At 40.3% G+C, this 14,876-nt stretch overlaps 1 protein-coding gene across 3 annotated transcripts in view; it reads left to right on the top strand.

Annotated features, from left to right (window-relative positions):
* The window catches only part of meis1b (Meis homeobox 1 b), a 78,802-nt gene that overhangs the window by 49,847 nt on the left and 14,079 nt on the right, over nt 1–14,876 (top strand). For all 3 annotated transcript variants that reach the window (XM_029520573.1, XM_029520575.1, XM_029520576.1), the window contains one exon: nt 6,460–6,536. In XM_029520573.1, coding sequence (XP_029376433.1) covers nt 6,460–6,536 — 77 coding nt within the window. The remainder of the gene's footprint in view (nt 1–6,459; nt 6,537–14,876) is intronic.

Genomic DNA, 14,876 nt, shown 5'->3' with positions numbered 1-14,876 from the left:
GCCCTGCATTATGCTATGTGCCTGTAGAGTTTTAGAAAAGCCACGAATGATCATCAATTATCATAGTTGAGAAGCTGTTAATGCTGTACATTGCCTAATCCACTTTGTACTAGAGCTTTAATGACATACTTTTCACCCTTTGCCTCTCCAGCTAACTAGATTTATCTCATTCCCATAGGCGGGAGCGCTGTGAGATTTCCCTAAATCAACAAAAGCTGTTTTTTTAGAAGGAAAATGCTCATTAATGAATAAAAAGCACATCAGTTTTTTCTTCATTTTCATTATTTCCAGAAGAGAGTTGGTGGCACTAACAGCTTAGAAGGGGGTTTCTTTGCCACTTTTGGTGCAAATAACAGGGCTTTAAAAAAGAGCTGTGGTGAATTATTCATACTACAAGGTTTAAGTTGGTTTACCAAAGTCCAGCACCGTAGAAAATACTACTTTTCTGCTTTTTTGTGCTTTATAGCTCTAAGACAAAGTGTGTTTATTTTGCAGAGAGTTGAAAGAGGACATTGAAGCGCTCAACCTGTAGTTGGTCGGTCTGCTTTATTTTGCATTGGAGCAGCCTGAATCAGAGGAAATTGGGTTAGGAGTGCTTTGTTTTTTGTTTTTGCTTTTTTTTTTGTTTGTTTTGTTTGCCCTCACTGTCTTTTTCTTTTTTCTTTAATCCCTCATTCTCCCAGAGCCAGCTTTGTTGCCAGGTCCCTGCTCCCTAATGAAGTCAAAGGGATGTCAGTTGATGCCACCTACACAGAAAGGAATTTGAAATGGCATAGCTCTCACTGTGTATTGTGAGCACACGAACAGAGGATGAAACTTCCACTGAAAGAGCAAGAAATTTGGGAAATTGGAAGAAGGCTATCTACAGATACAGCAGGCTTACAGTTTGGAATGCTTGTTTCAAAGTCTGCACATGCTTGGGGTTCTGGGCATTTGTTGTTAGCATAACAATGTGCTTGCCTTCCCAAATATTTAAGGTAATCTCATACACTTGTGGCAGGAGCAGCACTACACTTCCAGTAAACTGTGCTTTTGTATGTGTGTGTGTGTGTGTGTATCTGTGTAAGAAGCCAGTTTGGTATGATGCCCTTCTAGCCAAAAAGGCCCCTGGATTAGCCGTCAGGCATTCCTGATGGGCAGCTCAGTTTCCACAGAGATTTGACCTGGGAGCAGTGAGGGGAGCAGACCTGGCTAAGCCAAGGTTGTTCACATTTACCTCAACAGGCACATGCAAGTCAATAACCTTGAATAATTTGGTTATAGTGGTGTTTGGAGTAACTGTAGGATTTTTTTGAGATTTACAATGATTTACAGTGAGATTGACAAGGGTTGTTAATTCTCTGAGAAGTCAAGTGGGATGTGGTGAGGAAAAAAACAAAACAAAACAATCAAAAGTATGTTATTAATCAGTACACTGCAGCAATGTGTTGCGCATTCATACGTTGTTTACTCTGATTCATTGCATTTGCTGACATCACTGTGCCTTGTGGCGAACTGTTGGTAAAGCAAGATAACTCGAAATACTATTGACCGTTGTCTGTTATCCACAGACTGTGCAGTGTCATGGTCTTTTTTTGTGGGACATCATATGACTGCGACAACATATGATTTTCTTCTCTCTCATGCCTCCCTCCATCCTGTTTCATGGTTGCAGTTTTATAAAGCTAATGTAGCATGTCAAACCCTTTTAATGGGATGCACAAAGGCTTGGGAAGCACAGCCTTAAATAGAAATATATGTAACGATAACACCAAAACATCAATGGCTGAGTATGGAGCTGGACTGAAAGGATTCAGGGTGAAGTGAATTGGTTAACAAGGACGGAGTCACACACATTTAGTTGGAAATGTAACAGTGAAATGCAGGCTTTAATTTAAAATGCACTGCATAGTTTTTAATATGTATACTTAGACAAAATCATATCAAATCATTCTTTTAGCCTGCGATCAATAAAGGGCGGCTGTTGCTTCTGATTCAAATCCAAATCAAATGTAAACAATATTTTGGTGAAGAGAAGGAGAATGAGAGAGGGAACATAATATTTTTTTGCGAAGGAGGAGATATACACTGAGAGCAGCAGCTAGATAAAAGACATATCTGAAGTAACCTTCCCATTGTAGTGAAGTGGAGCATCCCTGACAAAACTGTGACTCAGATTTATTTTTTGTTTTATCCCTCATGTGCCTGTATTGCTACAGAGAGACTAAGGTATGGCTTTCTGTGGTTTACAAGGGGCAAAAGATTAGAGCTGAGCTCATTTTGGTGGGTTGAGTTTGTCCTGCGATGGCAGGGATCTTGAGCATGACAGGACATTGCAGGCCATACAGGCTACTTCAGGTGATGGAATATAAGTGTGACACACACCTCAACTAGTGTATCAGTGGCCTGAGGAGAGTAACTTTCAAAATGTTTGCTTATGTTTTTTTTATATGCACTATAAATATATTAGAGATACACAACTATACTGTAGTTGTTGTTGTTGTTGTAGCATCTTTGCAGCCTAATTGGTAACTGGACTAGTTGACATTTTTTGCTCCACCCAGTCTGAAATAGTTTTCTTCTGGATTAGGGATGGGACAGAGGGAGTAAAGAGGGGTCTTGCAGAATATTTATGCTCTTATCTTTTTGTTGAACCCCTGAGGCTCCAGATATCAATTTCTATGTGTCCTCCCATGTCTCCTCCTTTCCTCGTCCTCTCTTTCGCTCTCTTGTTTTATATCCAAGGGGGTCAGAGAGAAAAACAGTCAGACGAGAAGGAGATGCTACTAATGCTCACCCAGACACACACACAGTCACACAACCATGCACAGCTGAACTTACTCATAGTCCCAGCAAGCTCAGTGCCTCAAACAAGCACACACATAAATACACACTCTTGTGTCCGCGCACAGCGAAACTTACTTATACAGACACACACAAGTAAAAATTTCCCTCAAATGGACACATGTAATGTGCACGCACACACACACACACCCACATACACACACATTGGGATTGATAAGACACGCAGAAGAGAGAGAAGTGAAAACACACCCCCCTCCTGGCACCCACATGCTCAGTGGCGAGCAGGGTGGAAATTCTCATGAAAGGAGTTGTATATTTGGAGAAGACATATCATTAAGATAGGCGGAGGGAAGAGGGAAGGGAGGGAAGGATGCGCAGAAACTTTCCATCTGCTTTTTTAAAGAACATGTTATTGCTTTTCTCAGTAAAGGTCTTTCTCTCTCTTGCTTGGTGCTCTCACTCTCTCTCTCTCACTCTCACAAGCCGCTGAATCACAGCCAAAGGCCGTTAAAAGAGACCAGAATCACTCACAGACAATATTAAAACTGGGCGACTTGCTGCTTAGTGAGAAACTAAATCACAGTGTTTTGACAGATAGGAGCTAATTTGGTGGTTAAAAAAGGAGGGCAAAAACAGAATTGATGTTTAGGATAGCTCTTCTTGGTAACGCTTCTGTTACATGAGAACCCTATGTGTGTGTATCGTTTTAAAGGTTGTCTTAAGAGGAGAATTTTCTTGTCCTTTACTTTGGTAAAATTAAAAATACCACCATGTGAAAATACTCCGTTAAAAGTAATATTGCTGCAGTAATGCAGTATGAAGTAGAAGTGATGCAGCAGGAAGGCTGTTGTATGTTTTATATTCTGAGGTTATTACTGATGCATTCATATAGTTTGTATATACTGTAGGGGAAAGAGCTCTGAAAATCTGTGCTAGATTAAACATGGTTATGTTTGACATCAGGCAGGATGTGTCTTGAGGAGAACATGCTCATGGCAGCAAACACATTTTTCATGCAGCAGTCAAGATTGACATTTTTGTGTGTGCGTGTGTGTGTGTGTGTTACTCGTTGTGTATATCTGGCTGTCTGCGTGTGTGTGCTGAGGACCTAGAGGGACAGAAGCTTTAAAACAGGGTGTATTGTGGCCCCTGGCATGGCTGCAGCACCTATATATCATGAGGTAGACACTTCTGCTCCCACAGATGTACAACATGTAGAATGGACACAGTGATGTTTTCATGTTCCCTGAACTCTGGTTTACAAAGGAAACATTTAAAAGACATGTTATTCACATAATTATCTTTAATATGACAACAGTGTGAGTGTGTAGCGTCTGCATGTAAAGTTTTCAGTGCGTCAACGCATCACATGATGCAAGCCCTAAAGAATGTTTTCTCACTTCCTACAGACACGAGCAGGCAAGTGGCGCCCCAGATTTGCAGGAGTTATTTTAATTCTCAAATTATCTGATCAGTCTGCAGAATGGAAGACACTTGCATCACATGCACAATCTCACACACACACACACACAGTACATGAATGGACAGATCATTCACACTGCATAGACACAGACACAGAAAAATTGTTGTAGAAGCGAAGTGGACACACATTTAGCCAGAGGCAACAATGCAATTATAACTTAGCGCGTGAAATTACCCTCCTTGTCTTCCCATTCCCCACAACCAATCACATGGACAAGGGAAGTCTGGGAAAAAAATGTCTGTCTACCCTCTTTCTCTTTGCTGGGTTGTCCCAATATTAAACACAATCCTGGTCATTATGCACTGAAAAAACTGAAATGAAAAAATGAAAACACTGGCGCCGCATTGATTTTGCTCGTCTGCTTGACTGCAAAGTACTTGTCAGTGCTTGTGCCATCTTGGTCATTATAATATAATAGTAAATAAATACATGTTAGGGTCCTGTCTTGGCTCATCTGTTTCTGTTGTCCAACTATATAAGTTCAAGAATTTGCTTTTACATAATAAAAACAGTGTATCACTGATTTAGAAGTCCAGTCAATCAAAACTCACTGAATATATAAAGATGTATATTTTTTTATTTTCTCTTCGTGCTTCAAAAGATACATGTGCACATAATTTGGAGAATTAAGAAACCTTTTCAGAAATGTTACATTTTATGGCTATAATTCTTTATTCATTATATTTATTATTATGTATTATAATTCACAAAATCTCACAAATGAAAACACTTCAGTTGACTCTGCTCTGTTCAATGATTTCCTTGATCTTTATATCTATTTTTCAATTCCTCCTTCCTTTCCCAAATGTATACATAGCAGTGTGGAATATACAGAGTTATCCAGTTCGTGTTGTCTTTTAAAAATTCTATTCTCTCCATGGCTCCCTTGCTCCTCACTCCTTTTTTATGGCCTGCCTATGGTGTTCAGCACAGTCCATGTCTTGTCTAAGTCATGAACAGCACATTGTCCTCCATGAACGAGGCTCCGTGCATCTGCGACCCCCCAACCCCGCATCACCCCACCTCCCTCCTCACTATAATATAAATCAACACACTCCTCCAAGTTCACATTTATCCAATTTATTCATTCTATATATTTAAACAGGTGGCTTGACTTTAACTGTTCTCAGCTGGCTGCTTGAGGAGGAAGATGGCATCGGTAGTTTCTATTTAAACACTGGGGCAGTTTGATTTGTCTCTCCAACAACTGAACCGTTGTTTTTCAAGTATTCATGTGTCAATATTCATGGTTCTTGGAATAAATAAAAATATTCAGAGAGAAGTTCAACTAAACTATACGTATTAGTGCAAATAGTATTTTGAACCCAATCTTGAGCAAATTTCTAAAACATGACAAACTCTAAAATCAAGCTGTTTTTATTTTAGTTTTATTTTTTTTTTTTTATCTTGGAGAAGAGCAACTCATAGGTCTACCCTCCTCATGGCAGATATTTATGATTTTAAAGATTCAAAATTAGATGAAATAACTTGCTGACACGCAATGTATGATTTTAGGGAAATTCCTGTTTCTATAATAAGCTGGTGGCCCTTTCACAATGGATGAAATCCCAGCTTTCTCTACTTAATGTTTCTTATGATCAGTGCCTGGAGAAATGATTCCAGCAGGGGTTAGTGGCAAACTTAACAGACTCATGTTATTCAACCAACTGCAATAAGGATAAAAGCAACCAGCAGCAATTAAGACAAGATATTTTACATTGTCTTGTCTGTATTCCATCGGGTTAATATTACATATTCCCAGCTCACTGATTACATATGCAGTGGGGTGAAAGGGGGGCCATTGACGCGAATATATTTGTGTAAGAGGCTCTCTAATTACCAGAGCTGGTTCTCCACTTCACTTAACTTTCTAATTGGCTTGCCTTTTTGGCTGCCATTAATTACAAGATTTCATATTCCATTAATGATTGGGGGAGAGAGGCATATTAATGTGCACGCGCTCACACATATTTACACTATACATTCAGATAGACAGACACAGTCACAATGCTGACACCTACGAACCAATGAGCATGAGCACACGCTCTTGTTACTCAATATAGTTTTTGTGTGTGCAACATCTTTTTTTCTCTATTAAAAAGCAAAGCAGACCCCCCTTTTTTTAAAACAAGAGGCTTGATTAAACTATTCACAGTCAGCCTTTTCTCACACGTTATCTTTCTCTCCTACAGCATCCTTACCCGTCAGAAGAACAGAAGAAACAGCTGGCGCAAGACACAGGCCTCACCATCCTACAAGTGAACAACTGGTAAGTCATTTCAGAGTTTACATGTAGTCGATTTCAGGGGTTTGACTCCTCAGGCTATCCCAGTTCTTAATGATTGGAATTAATGCCTCCACTCCACCCCTATTTTCATTTCTCACACACACAGAAACACACACTCACCACTTACCGAGTCATCCTCATATAGATCAATCCATCTAAAGAGATATGGCCTGGAGTGATTTTCCAGACCAACAGCCTAACTCAGCCCAAACATGAGCATCCATGTTAATTAAGAGTCAAACTATATTCTGAAAACATTCAATAAAAACATCCAACATGCACAATTTATACAAGAATGATTACTATAAAAGTGAAAGCTCTGGGACTAATTATAGGTTTTTACTTTGGGTTGTATTATTTGGGTGTTTGTAGCAACTTTTACATTTGTTTTATTCTAATGGTGAACAGCTCGTTCACCTCTTCACCTTTTCTCTTGTGCTTAAAATAATAACAATCAACTTTTATCCTAAAAATTATGTTATACAATGTCATTAAGAATGTAGCTTAGTTTCTTTCACTTTTAACTGAAATCACAACATGAGAATTGCTCAAAAGTGGTATTTGAGCAATGCAGCTGCTTAACGTGACTTTATTAACTGTTGGCTCACCGTAAAACTCCACTGCCTTATTATTTCGTACTTTTTTTATAAACTGTGTGGCATGTGAAGTAGTTGATGTTAGCAAGGAGTCCAAGTTAGACATGCACGGTGTGATTGCTAACCAGCCTTTTCAAATGAATGTTTTTTTAAGTGCCAACTAGCCTGTTAATTGGGCACAAGTATAACTAGCTGAAACCATAAAATAAGGTTCTAACTAGCTATTTTAACCTTAGGTAGTACTGTAAAAGGTAAAAAGGGAACCCTATGTCCTTGCACAGCTAGTCTTATCAGAGAGATGGCTATCAGCACATGCTTAGTGTTATTAGCCATGTCTAATTAAATGGGTTGGAGCCTGGGTAACCAAGGCAGGGCCCAGGCACAGGGTGTTTGATCTGAGCGGCCCTTAAAATAATCTTTGAACGTATCAGTCACTTGGTAGGTACAAGCATGAAAGTGGAGACTACGGAAAGGCAAAGAGCAGCAGGAGGAGAGAGAGAGTTAAAGAGCCAGACATGGTGAAAAAGAGATGAAGAGAAAGAGAGAAAGATAAGGAGAGAGGGAGAGAAAGAGATGAGACACGATAAATCCCCATTACCAGCAGTCTAATGATGTTAACATTATGCCCAGCCATTGTTCAATCTGAGACCTCAGAGACAGACCTTAGATTAGGGTATGGTGTATCAGTCTATGGAGAATTCATTTCATACCAGGCCAAAAACAATGTGCGCGGACACACACACACACAAACACACACACACACACATACAGAAGGCAGTAAAAGGCCTCCTGACCAGAGGGATTCCTGTCGAGGTTATCAAATCACGTGACCTCTCTGAAATCTATGGGGGATCAATTCTTACAGCTGAGATAAAACCAAGCTGTGTGTATTAATATAAGTGTGCTTTGTGTGTGTGTGTGTGTGTGTGTGTGTATGTGTGTGTGAGTCAGACAGACAGTCACATGAACAGTAGCTTGGTCACTTTAGACTGACTGGGTGCTCTCATTCTGTTGTGTTATTGTTATTGGTAGGGGGATAGCAACACACCCTGAAGGTGTGTGTGCATGTGTGTGTTTGTGAAGGACCAACATACACTGTGTAAATCGTGGGAGGTTAATCTTGGTTTGTGGAAGATGTGTGCCTGCGTGTAAGTGTGTATGTGTGACGGAGAAAGAGAGAGAGAGAGAGAGGAACCGGGGGTGGTTAATCTAAGGGGTATTAGCTGTTAAACCCTGCATGCTGGGATCCTGCTGCCCCCTCACATTTTGTCGTGTACAAGTGTGTGTGTGTATGTGTGTTCACTTGTCCACAGGCATATTTCCATGCATGGTTGTTTGAGTGAGCAGTACATTGTAGCACGGAAGAGTGATTGAGAGGAAAAACAATAAAGTGAAAAGATAGGTTGACAGAGAGATAAAGACAAAGCAATGGACAAAAAGGAAGAGCGAAGTGAGGCAGAGGAGGAGAAATGGAAGTAGAGAAGGGAAAGAGACAAAAAGAAAGAGCGAGGAAGACAATCACAGAGCGAGAGCGGGAGAGAGAGAGGTTACGTTAGGGGAACTGCCATTTTGCAGGCGCGTTGTTGTGCTGATTGGGAAGCCCCGTCATTGGGTGTCTCCATAGCAACCCCCGGTGATGTTACCTCCTGACCCACTGATTTGTTGAAGTCAATTTCCCAAGCTGTGATTCTGTTTGTCAGTGCTGTTGAAGAACACACATTCACTCACACACTTAAACACACAAATGTGTGCATTTCTAAATTCTCTCTCGCACACACACACACACACACACTCAAACACATGCACTCATACACTTCTAATCAAGTCTACAACTGTGAACTCAAGCCAAAGAGGACTACAGAAAGTACTAAACACATACTAGGAGTGTGTTACAAAGCCATACACAAACCATCAGAACTGAATTGAATTCATATCTAATGGCCACAGATGAATGACAGCATCCATGTTTGCTGTCCCAACAGGGGAAGACCTAACGATGAACATCATGTAGACATATGAAAGGCACGGTGCTATCCTGTCACGTTACAACACAGGCCATTATGAACACACTCTCCTTTCCTCTCTCTCTTACAATGTCTCTCTATTCACATCTGTGTAATGTTCTTTCACATATATAATCACAACTGTCTCTCTCTCTCGAACACACACACACACGCACGCACACACAACACCATAGATGTGTTAACACACATGTTTGTGTGTATTATTGATGAGCGAGCACACGGTAGGGCTCAGCAGATTAAATAAAAATGCTAAAGGCCAGCAAGGGGCGCAGATCACTCATGAATTATTGGCAGAAACACTCTGCACCAGGGAATCTCAGTTTGAATGGAGAAAAGGTGTGTGTTTGTGTGGTGATACATGTTCACATTTGCACAGCTGAATCGTGTAGAGAATGAACACACAATACTGTACACACCCAAATGTAAATACTCGGGCACATCCCAATAGAGTTGCCTGTATGCAAAGCCACACAATTCCTGGACCCACAATGGTGTGCACACAAAGCAAATGAGTTGATTGTTCCTACACACCCAAAGAGCAGACAATGCATAAAAGTCACCAGATAGCACAAACATAAGCTTACTTATGCACACATACTAATTGACAGTTGAACATGTCACTGTGTGTTCATGAAAAACAGTGGATTCATATCTGTATGACATTCATTAAACAATCACTAAACATTGAGTAATAATACATAAAAGTATTATATTTTTCTGTTTGTATTTCTGACGGATTAAAGACAGATTAAACTGATGACATCTCATTATGTTTTACAGTTGAAGAAATGAAATTAAATTGTCCAGCCAAAAGAGAGGCTATTAAACTTTGTAAAGATTTTGTGCGATCATCTTCACTTGTCACATCAGACGAATCTTAAAGATGTGTATGCACAATGTAACAACATGACTTTAAAAATCTTAATTTAGTAATGTAACCCTGTTTAAATAGAAGAGTCCCATCAAGATAAAAAAAAAAAAAAACTCTTCATAAAGCTGCAGAAAATAAAAGGAAAATTAAGATAGAGCCAAAAATGAAACTGCAAGTGTCTCAGCAGTGTATTCCATCCTGCAGCAGGTAAGGATGCTTTTAAAAGTTGGTGTCTTGTTGTTTGGGAGAGAAATGCAGAAAAAGTTCTGAGAGTGACCAGCAAGGGGCTTTTGGCACTACACAAAGTGAAACTATGACTTCTCTGGACCTTAATGACAAACAAATTTTTGCCAAAGTTGAACCTTATAACTTGAAGCTAAAGAGCATCACATCACAAGTAATAAAAAGTTTTAGTGATAAGACAAGACCATAATTGGTTTTCCCACCATATGTAATGCATACAGCATATAGGCATCAGTAAAGAAAGAAGTCAAGGTGTAATCAGATTATAAATCAGCAGTTGGGAACAAAAGAGAAAAGAAAATAAGTCAGCTTCACGTGCTCACAAACTTAAACCACTCTTAATACAGCAGGAAGCTAAGCGTGACATATAAAAGGTCTTCCTTTCCTTGTCGGCTTTCTCTCTCTTTGGCTACAGTCAGTATCTCTGTGCTAAGTTCTCCTAACGCTCTGGTGATGTAAAAATCGATGGCAGGGTCATCAGGTTTCCCTTGTTGGCTGCCCCTCCCCTTCCTGCCTGCAATTTAATAATGCCCCTTTAAAGGCAGTGTTTAAGCCTTCGCCGAGCGATTGTTTTGTCAATAAGACCTGCTTTTACGAACGTCTTAAAAGCATGGACGGAGAAACAGCAAGGGAGAGGGAAAGAGAGAGAGGTAGTATTCAAGAAGGCATAGTGGATGGATGTCAAGGCTTCTTAGGAAGCAGTGTGGTACATACATACACGTCTCTTATCGGGTTTCTAAAAGGACAAACAGAGGAGAGGGAGATGTGAGAGAAGTGAAGGAGTGCAAGTGATGGATAGAAGAAACGCTTCCTGTTTTTTTTTAAAACAATAATCTTTCGATTAGTTGGTACATCCTGCATGAATGCTGAGAAATCGTACCGAATCGGATGGAAAGGATCATTCGGATTTAACTTGGGTCTCATTTGCTCAGGTTCAGTTAGTGTTTTTTGGCAGTTCAAACAACAGTGTGCTGTGACAAAGCTGCAAAGAGGACAAGAGGATGAGTCACATGATCATTCAGGTTTTAACTTCATAGAAAAGCAAACAAAAGTGTGAGGATTGAACGAATGGACTACTGCAAACTACCCTCCCAGTCTGGTACGGAGCAACTGCTGGTGCACCTAACTGATGTGTTTATTTTAGAATTATTACCAACATTATCACCCCTATTTTATTACTAATTGATGTAATTAAAAGTCTATCTCGACTGTTAGAGTTTATCTGATCTTCTGATTAGATCTGTAAAAGTATTAAGGATTGACTGATTGAGTTAACTGTTGTCAGGAACTTGGAAATCATTAACAAAATGACCTAAATATGACTGAAATGTACTTCTGTGCGTGACAGACAGACAGGTAGTGTGAGATGAGTTCTGTTATTCAGCATGTTGACAAACTAGAGAGAGATGCTTGAACTTGTTCAGAGAAAGTCTTCTTAGGTGCGCGTGTGTGTTTAGGAATTAGCAGGCCCAGTTTCAGTCCTATGCCCTAAAGCCCGGTACAGACACTGCAGTTCTGTCAAGTTGCTTCAGACTGAAACTCCCTGACATTACAGCAAATACCACACACACCTACAAACACTCCAGCACACAAATGAACAAACACTAGACATGACCTCACCCTCAGATTTCAACACTGAGTTAAAAAGTGAGAATGGTGTCTAAAACCATATTTTCTCCCTCAGTTTGAAAGGTGTTGCCTCCAATCGCCTTTAACAGGAATCTTTAGCTTGTGCAGACACGAACCTGTCTTTACTGTATTATGTCAACAAAAATGTGTGCAGATGTGTGGGTGTGCTTACACACATATAGGTGTCCATGTGAAAAGACACGCCGTGAACTGAACACCATCTCTCCTCCCCCTTTCTTCCTCGCACTCTCTCTGCTTCTCTTACATCACAGCACGCTGCCTGAGGCCAAACCTGCATTTCGCTTCATTCTCTCCTCTCTCTCTCTGTCTTTTTTATTCCCTCCTCTTTTCTCCCCACTCCTCTCCCCTGCTTTTCAACCTCCTTTTGTAGTACAGAAGTGTGTGGGGGGAGGTGGGGGGCGGACGAGGCAGAGGAGGGTGGGGTCCAAAACATGAAAGGCCACAGAACGTGAATGCCAGGGTCTGTGTCGAACCACACATGGTTGCTGTCTTACTCGCCACCGTCAGCCAGTTGTACTCACAGCGATGTTTTCTAGTGTTGATCAAACCCTGTTGTGAAAGTGAATCAGCAGGGATGTGGACCAAGTATTTTTTTGCCTAAAATTAAATATCTTGGAGAAATAGGACACCTATACCTACAATTAACAGGCAGAAGAGTGACATTGATTTCATGCAATTAAGAGAAGTGATGGCTCTATGTCAGGGATTTGTAGACAAAGCATAAAACGATGAAGCGGACAGACTGAACCGAAGCTTTCGTGACACTGGTGAAATAGAAAAAAGTATCGACTGGTCACTTTGCATTTTTCAATTATTTATCATTGATTTTCCCCTTGCAATTTATGTGTGACTATAGCAGTATAGCATATATGTGTATGTTCATGTTTTTCTTTAGATAACATGTGAAGGGAAACATCTATGTTCCCTACTTTCCTCACTTGTGCTCCTTCAGTTTTCTCTGCCTGAAAGTGTCTTTGCTCATTTCTGGGCACTCAGAGGGATCCCCATAGTGATGGCTGCTGTGAGCCAGTGGGGGGAAGTGACACGCACAGGGACAGGATATGACACGGGTAGTGTGAGGGGATTTAGGTCAACCACTGTGTTTGCAGCAGTCCCCAGTGCAAGCCCTGTCAGCAATACTGGCTCTGTGTGACACTGTGGTCATTTGTGTGTCTAACTGTGTTTTTTTTTTTTTTTTTTTAGAAAGCTATGCTAGTTAGGTTTTTGGTAAAAACACACACAAATAGTCACCATGTGCCAACTTGCAAATGTATTTGCATACCACTCCTTAAAACACATGAGATGAGTGCTGATAATAGAGTTTCAATATGTGAACATACCCAGAACAGCGCACAATCATTCATGCACACGCTTCGATCCAAGCCCAAAGGCGAAAGGACACAGACTCTGTCCAATGTTATATTTGTGGATTGGGCAGCACAGGACAGCCATGTTGTTTCTGGGTAAAGTCAGGCTTCAAGCCATACCCTCACTCTCTCTGGCATTGATGGATGACTGGCTAGCTGAGTCCAAGAATGTCTGAATGTGTGTGAAGGGAAGCAGGAACAGAGATAAAGAAAGTGACAGATAAACACTCCCCCCGATGTCTTTCTTATTCTGTCTCTTTATTTCTGTGCTCTCTCTTCTTCTTTGTCTCTTGTTTTCAGAACTTTTCTCTCTGTTTCTCACACACCCTCTGTTGATAATTTGCATTTTGCCTAATCCTATTTAGAAGTCAGAGGCTGTTGCAAAGCCAGTCTAGCCAATGAGTTCAGGTATGTTTTTCAAGTGGCCAATATTTCCTCTCTATAATTCTTAAAGACACCTGGTTGTCATGGACACACAAGTACACACTGAACACACATACACAAGGAGATCTCCAGTTTGCGAGTACATGTGTGTGTGCATGGTTACCCAGCCAGTCGCGCCACTCTGTAAAAACCAGCTTTAGTGGTAGATTCATGACTCTCTTAATGGACACTGGGCTCTTAGGTAGTGGAGCAACAGGGTGTGTGTGTGTGCTTACATACTTGTATTTTATGTGTGCGCAGTAATGGGGATTAAGTGACCCCATGGCTGCTCCCACTCTAAAGCTCCTTTTAAATTTCACAGTTTTTCTTATGTTTCCCTCCATATGTGGTTCTGGATCCAACTAATCCACCTCATGTTATTAGGAGCTGGATCAGCAGGCCCGCATATACTCAGCATGCATATGTCAATGGGTGTGTCTGCATTTGGAGATGTTTTCAGGAACTGCTTGCCTGCCAATAAAGACATAATGTATATATTGGTGACTGAAATCACAGGGCCCCTGAATAATGTCTTTTTAGTGTGTGTGCCGGTGCATGAATATCATATTTCATATTGTTTTTATGATTCCATGCATGTGCGAACATGTGAGTATGTTTTTGTCTCTTTGCTCAACGTTAGGTATGGCTTACTCATAGACAGTTGCAGCCTTTTTTTTTTTTTTGCACAATCCACGTCTCAATTCAGAGATAAAAGTGGTCCCAAGATCCCTCCCTAATGTTCATAGCGTTCTGAAACTATTTATTAGAAAGGTTAACAGACCTCAAACACTGGAAACCATGTTTGTTCATCTACTTCATCATCTTAGCAAAGACTGGGAAACATAAATAAAAAAAAAAAAAAAAAGCTATTTTTTTTTCTTATGAATAATGAGTCCTAACATAAACCTAAAAAAATATCACAATTCACACTTTAAGTGTTTTGAATACTGTCTGAGTTGTTTTAACAGTATTACTCCACATCCAAATTGTTCAAACACTATAAATGCCATACAATACAATAACAGCCAATTGGAAGTACTTGCATTTGCATTTCTTTTGAGTTTAGGGTTAGAGATGATTCCCATCTCATAACTGTTTGTGGATTTGTACTGCAAACAGCTGCATTAGTTTATTCAAACTAATCTGAA

Source organism: Echeneis naucrates, chromosome 15 (genome assembly GCF_900963305.1).
Source record: "Echeneis naucrates chromosome 15, fEcheNa1.1, whole genome shotgun sequence".
Classification (NCBI taxonomy): domain Eukaryota; kingdom Metazoa; phylum Chordata; class Actinopteri; order Carangiformes; family Echeneidae; genus Echeneis; species Echeneis naucrates.
This window is presented reverse-complemented; position numbering and strand designations above follow the sequence as displayed.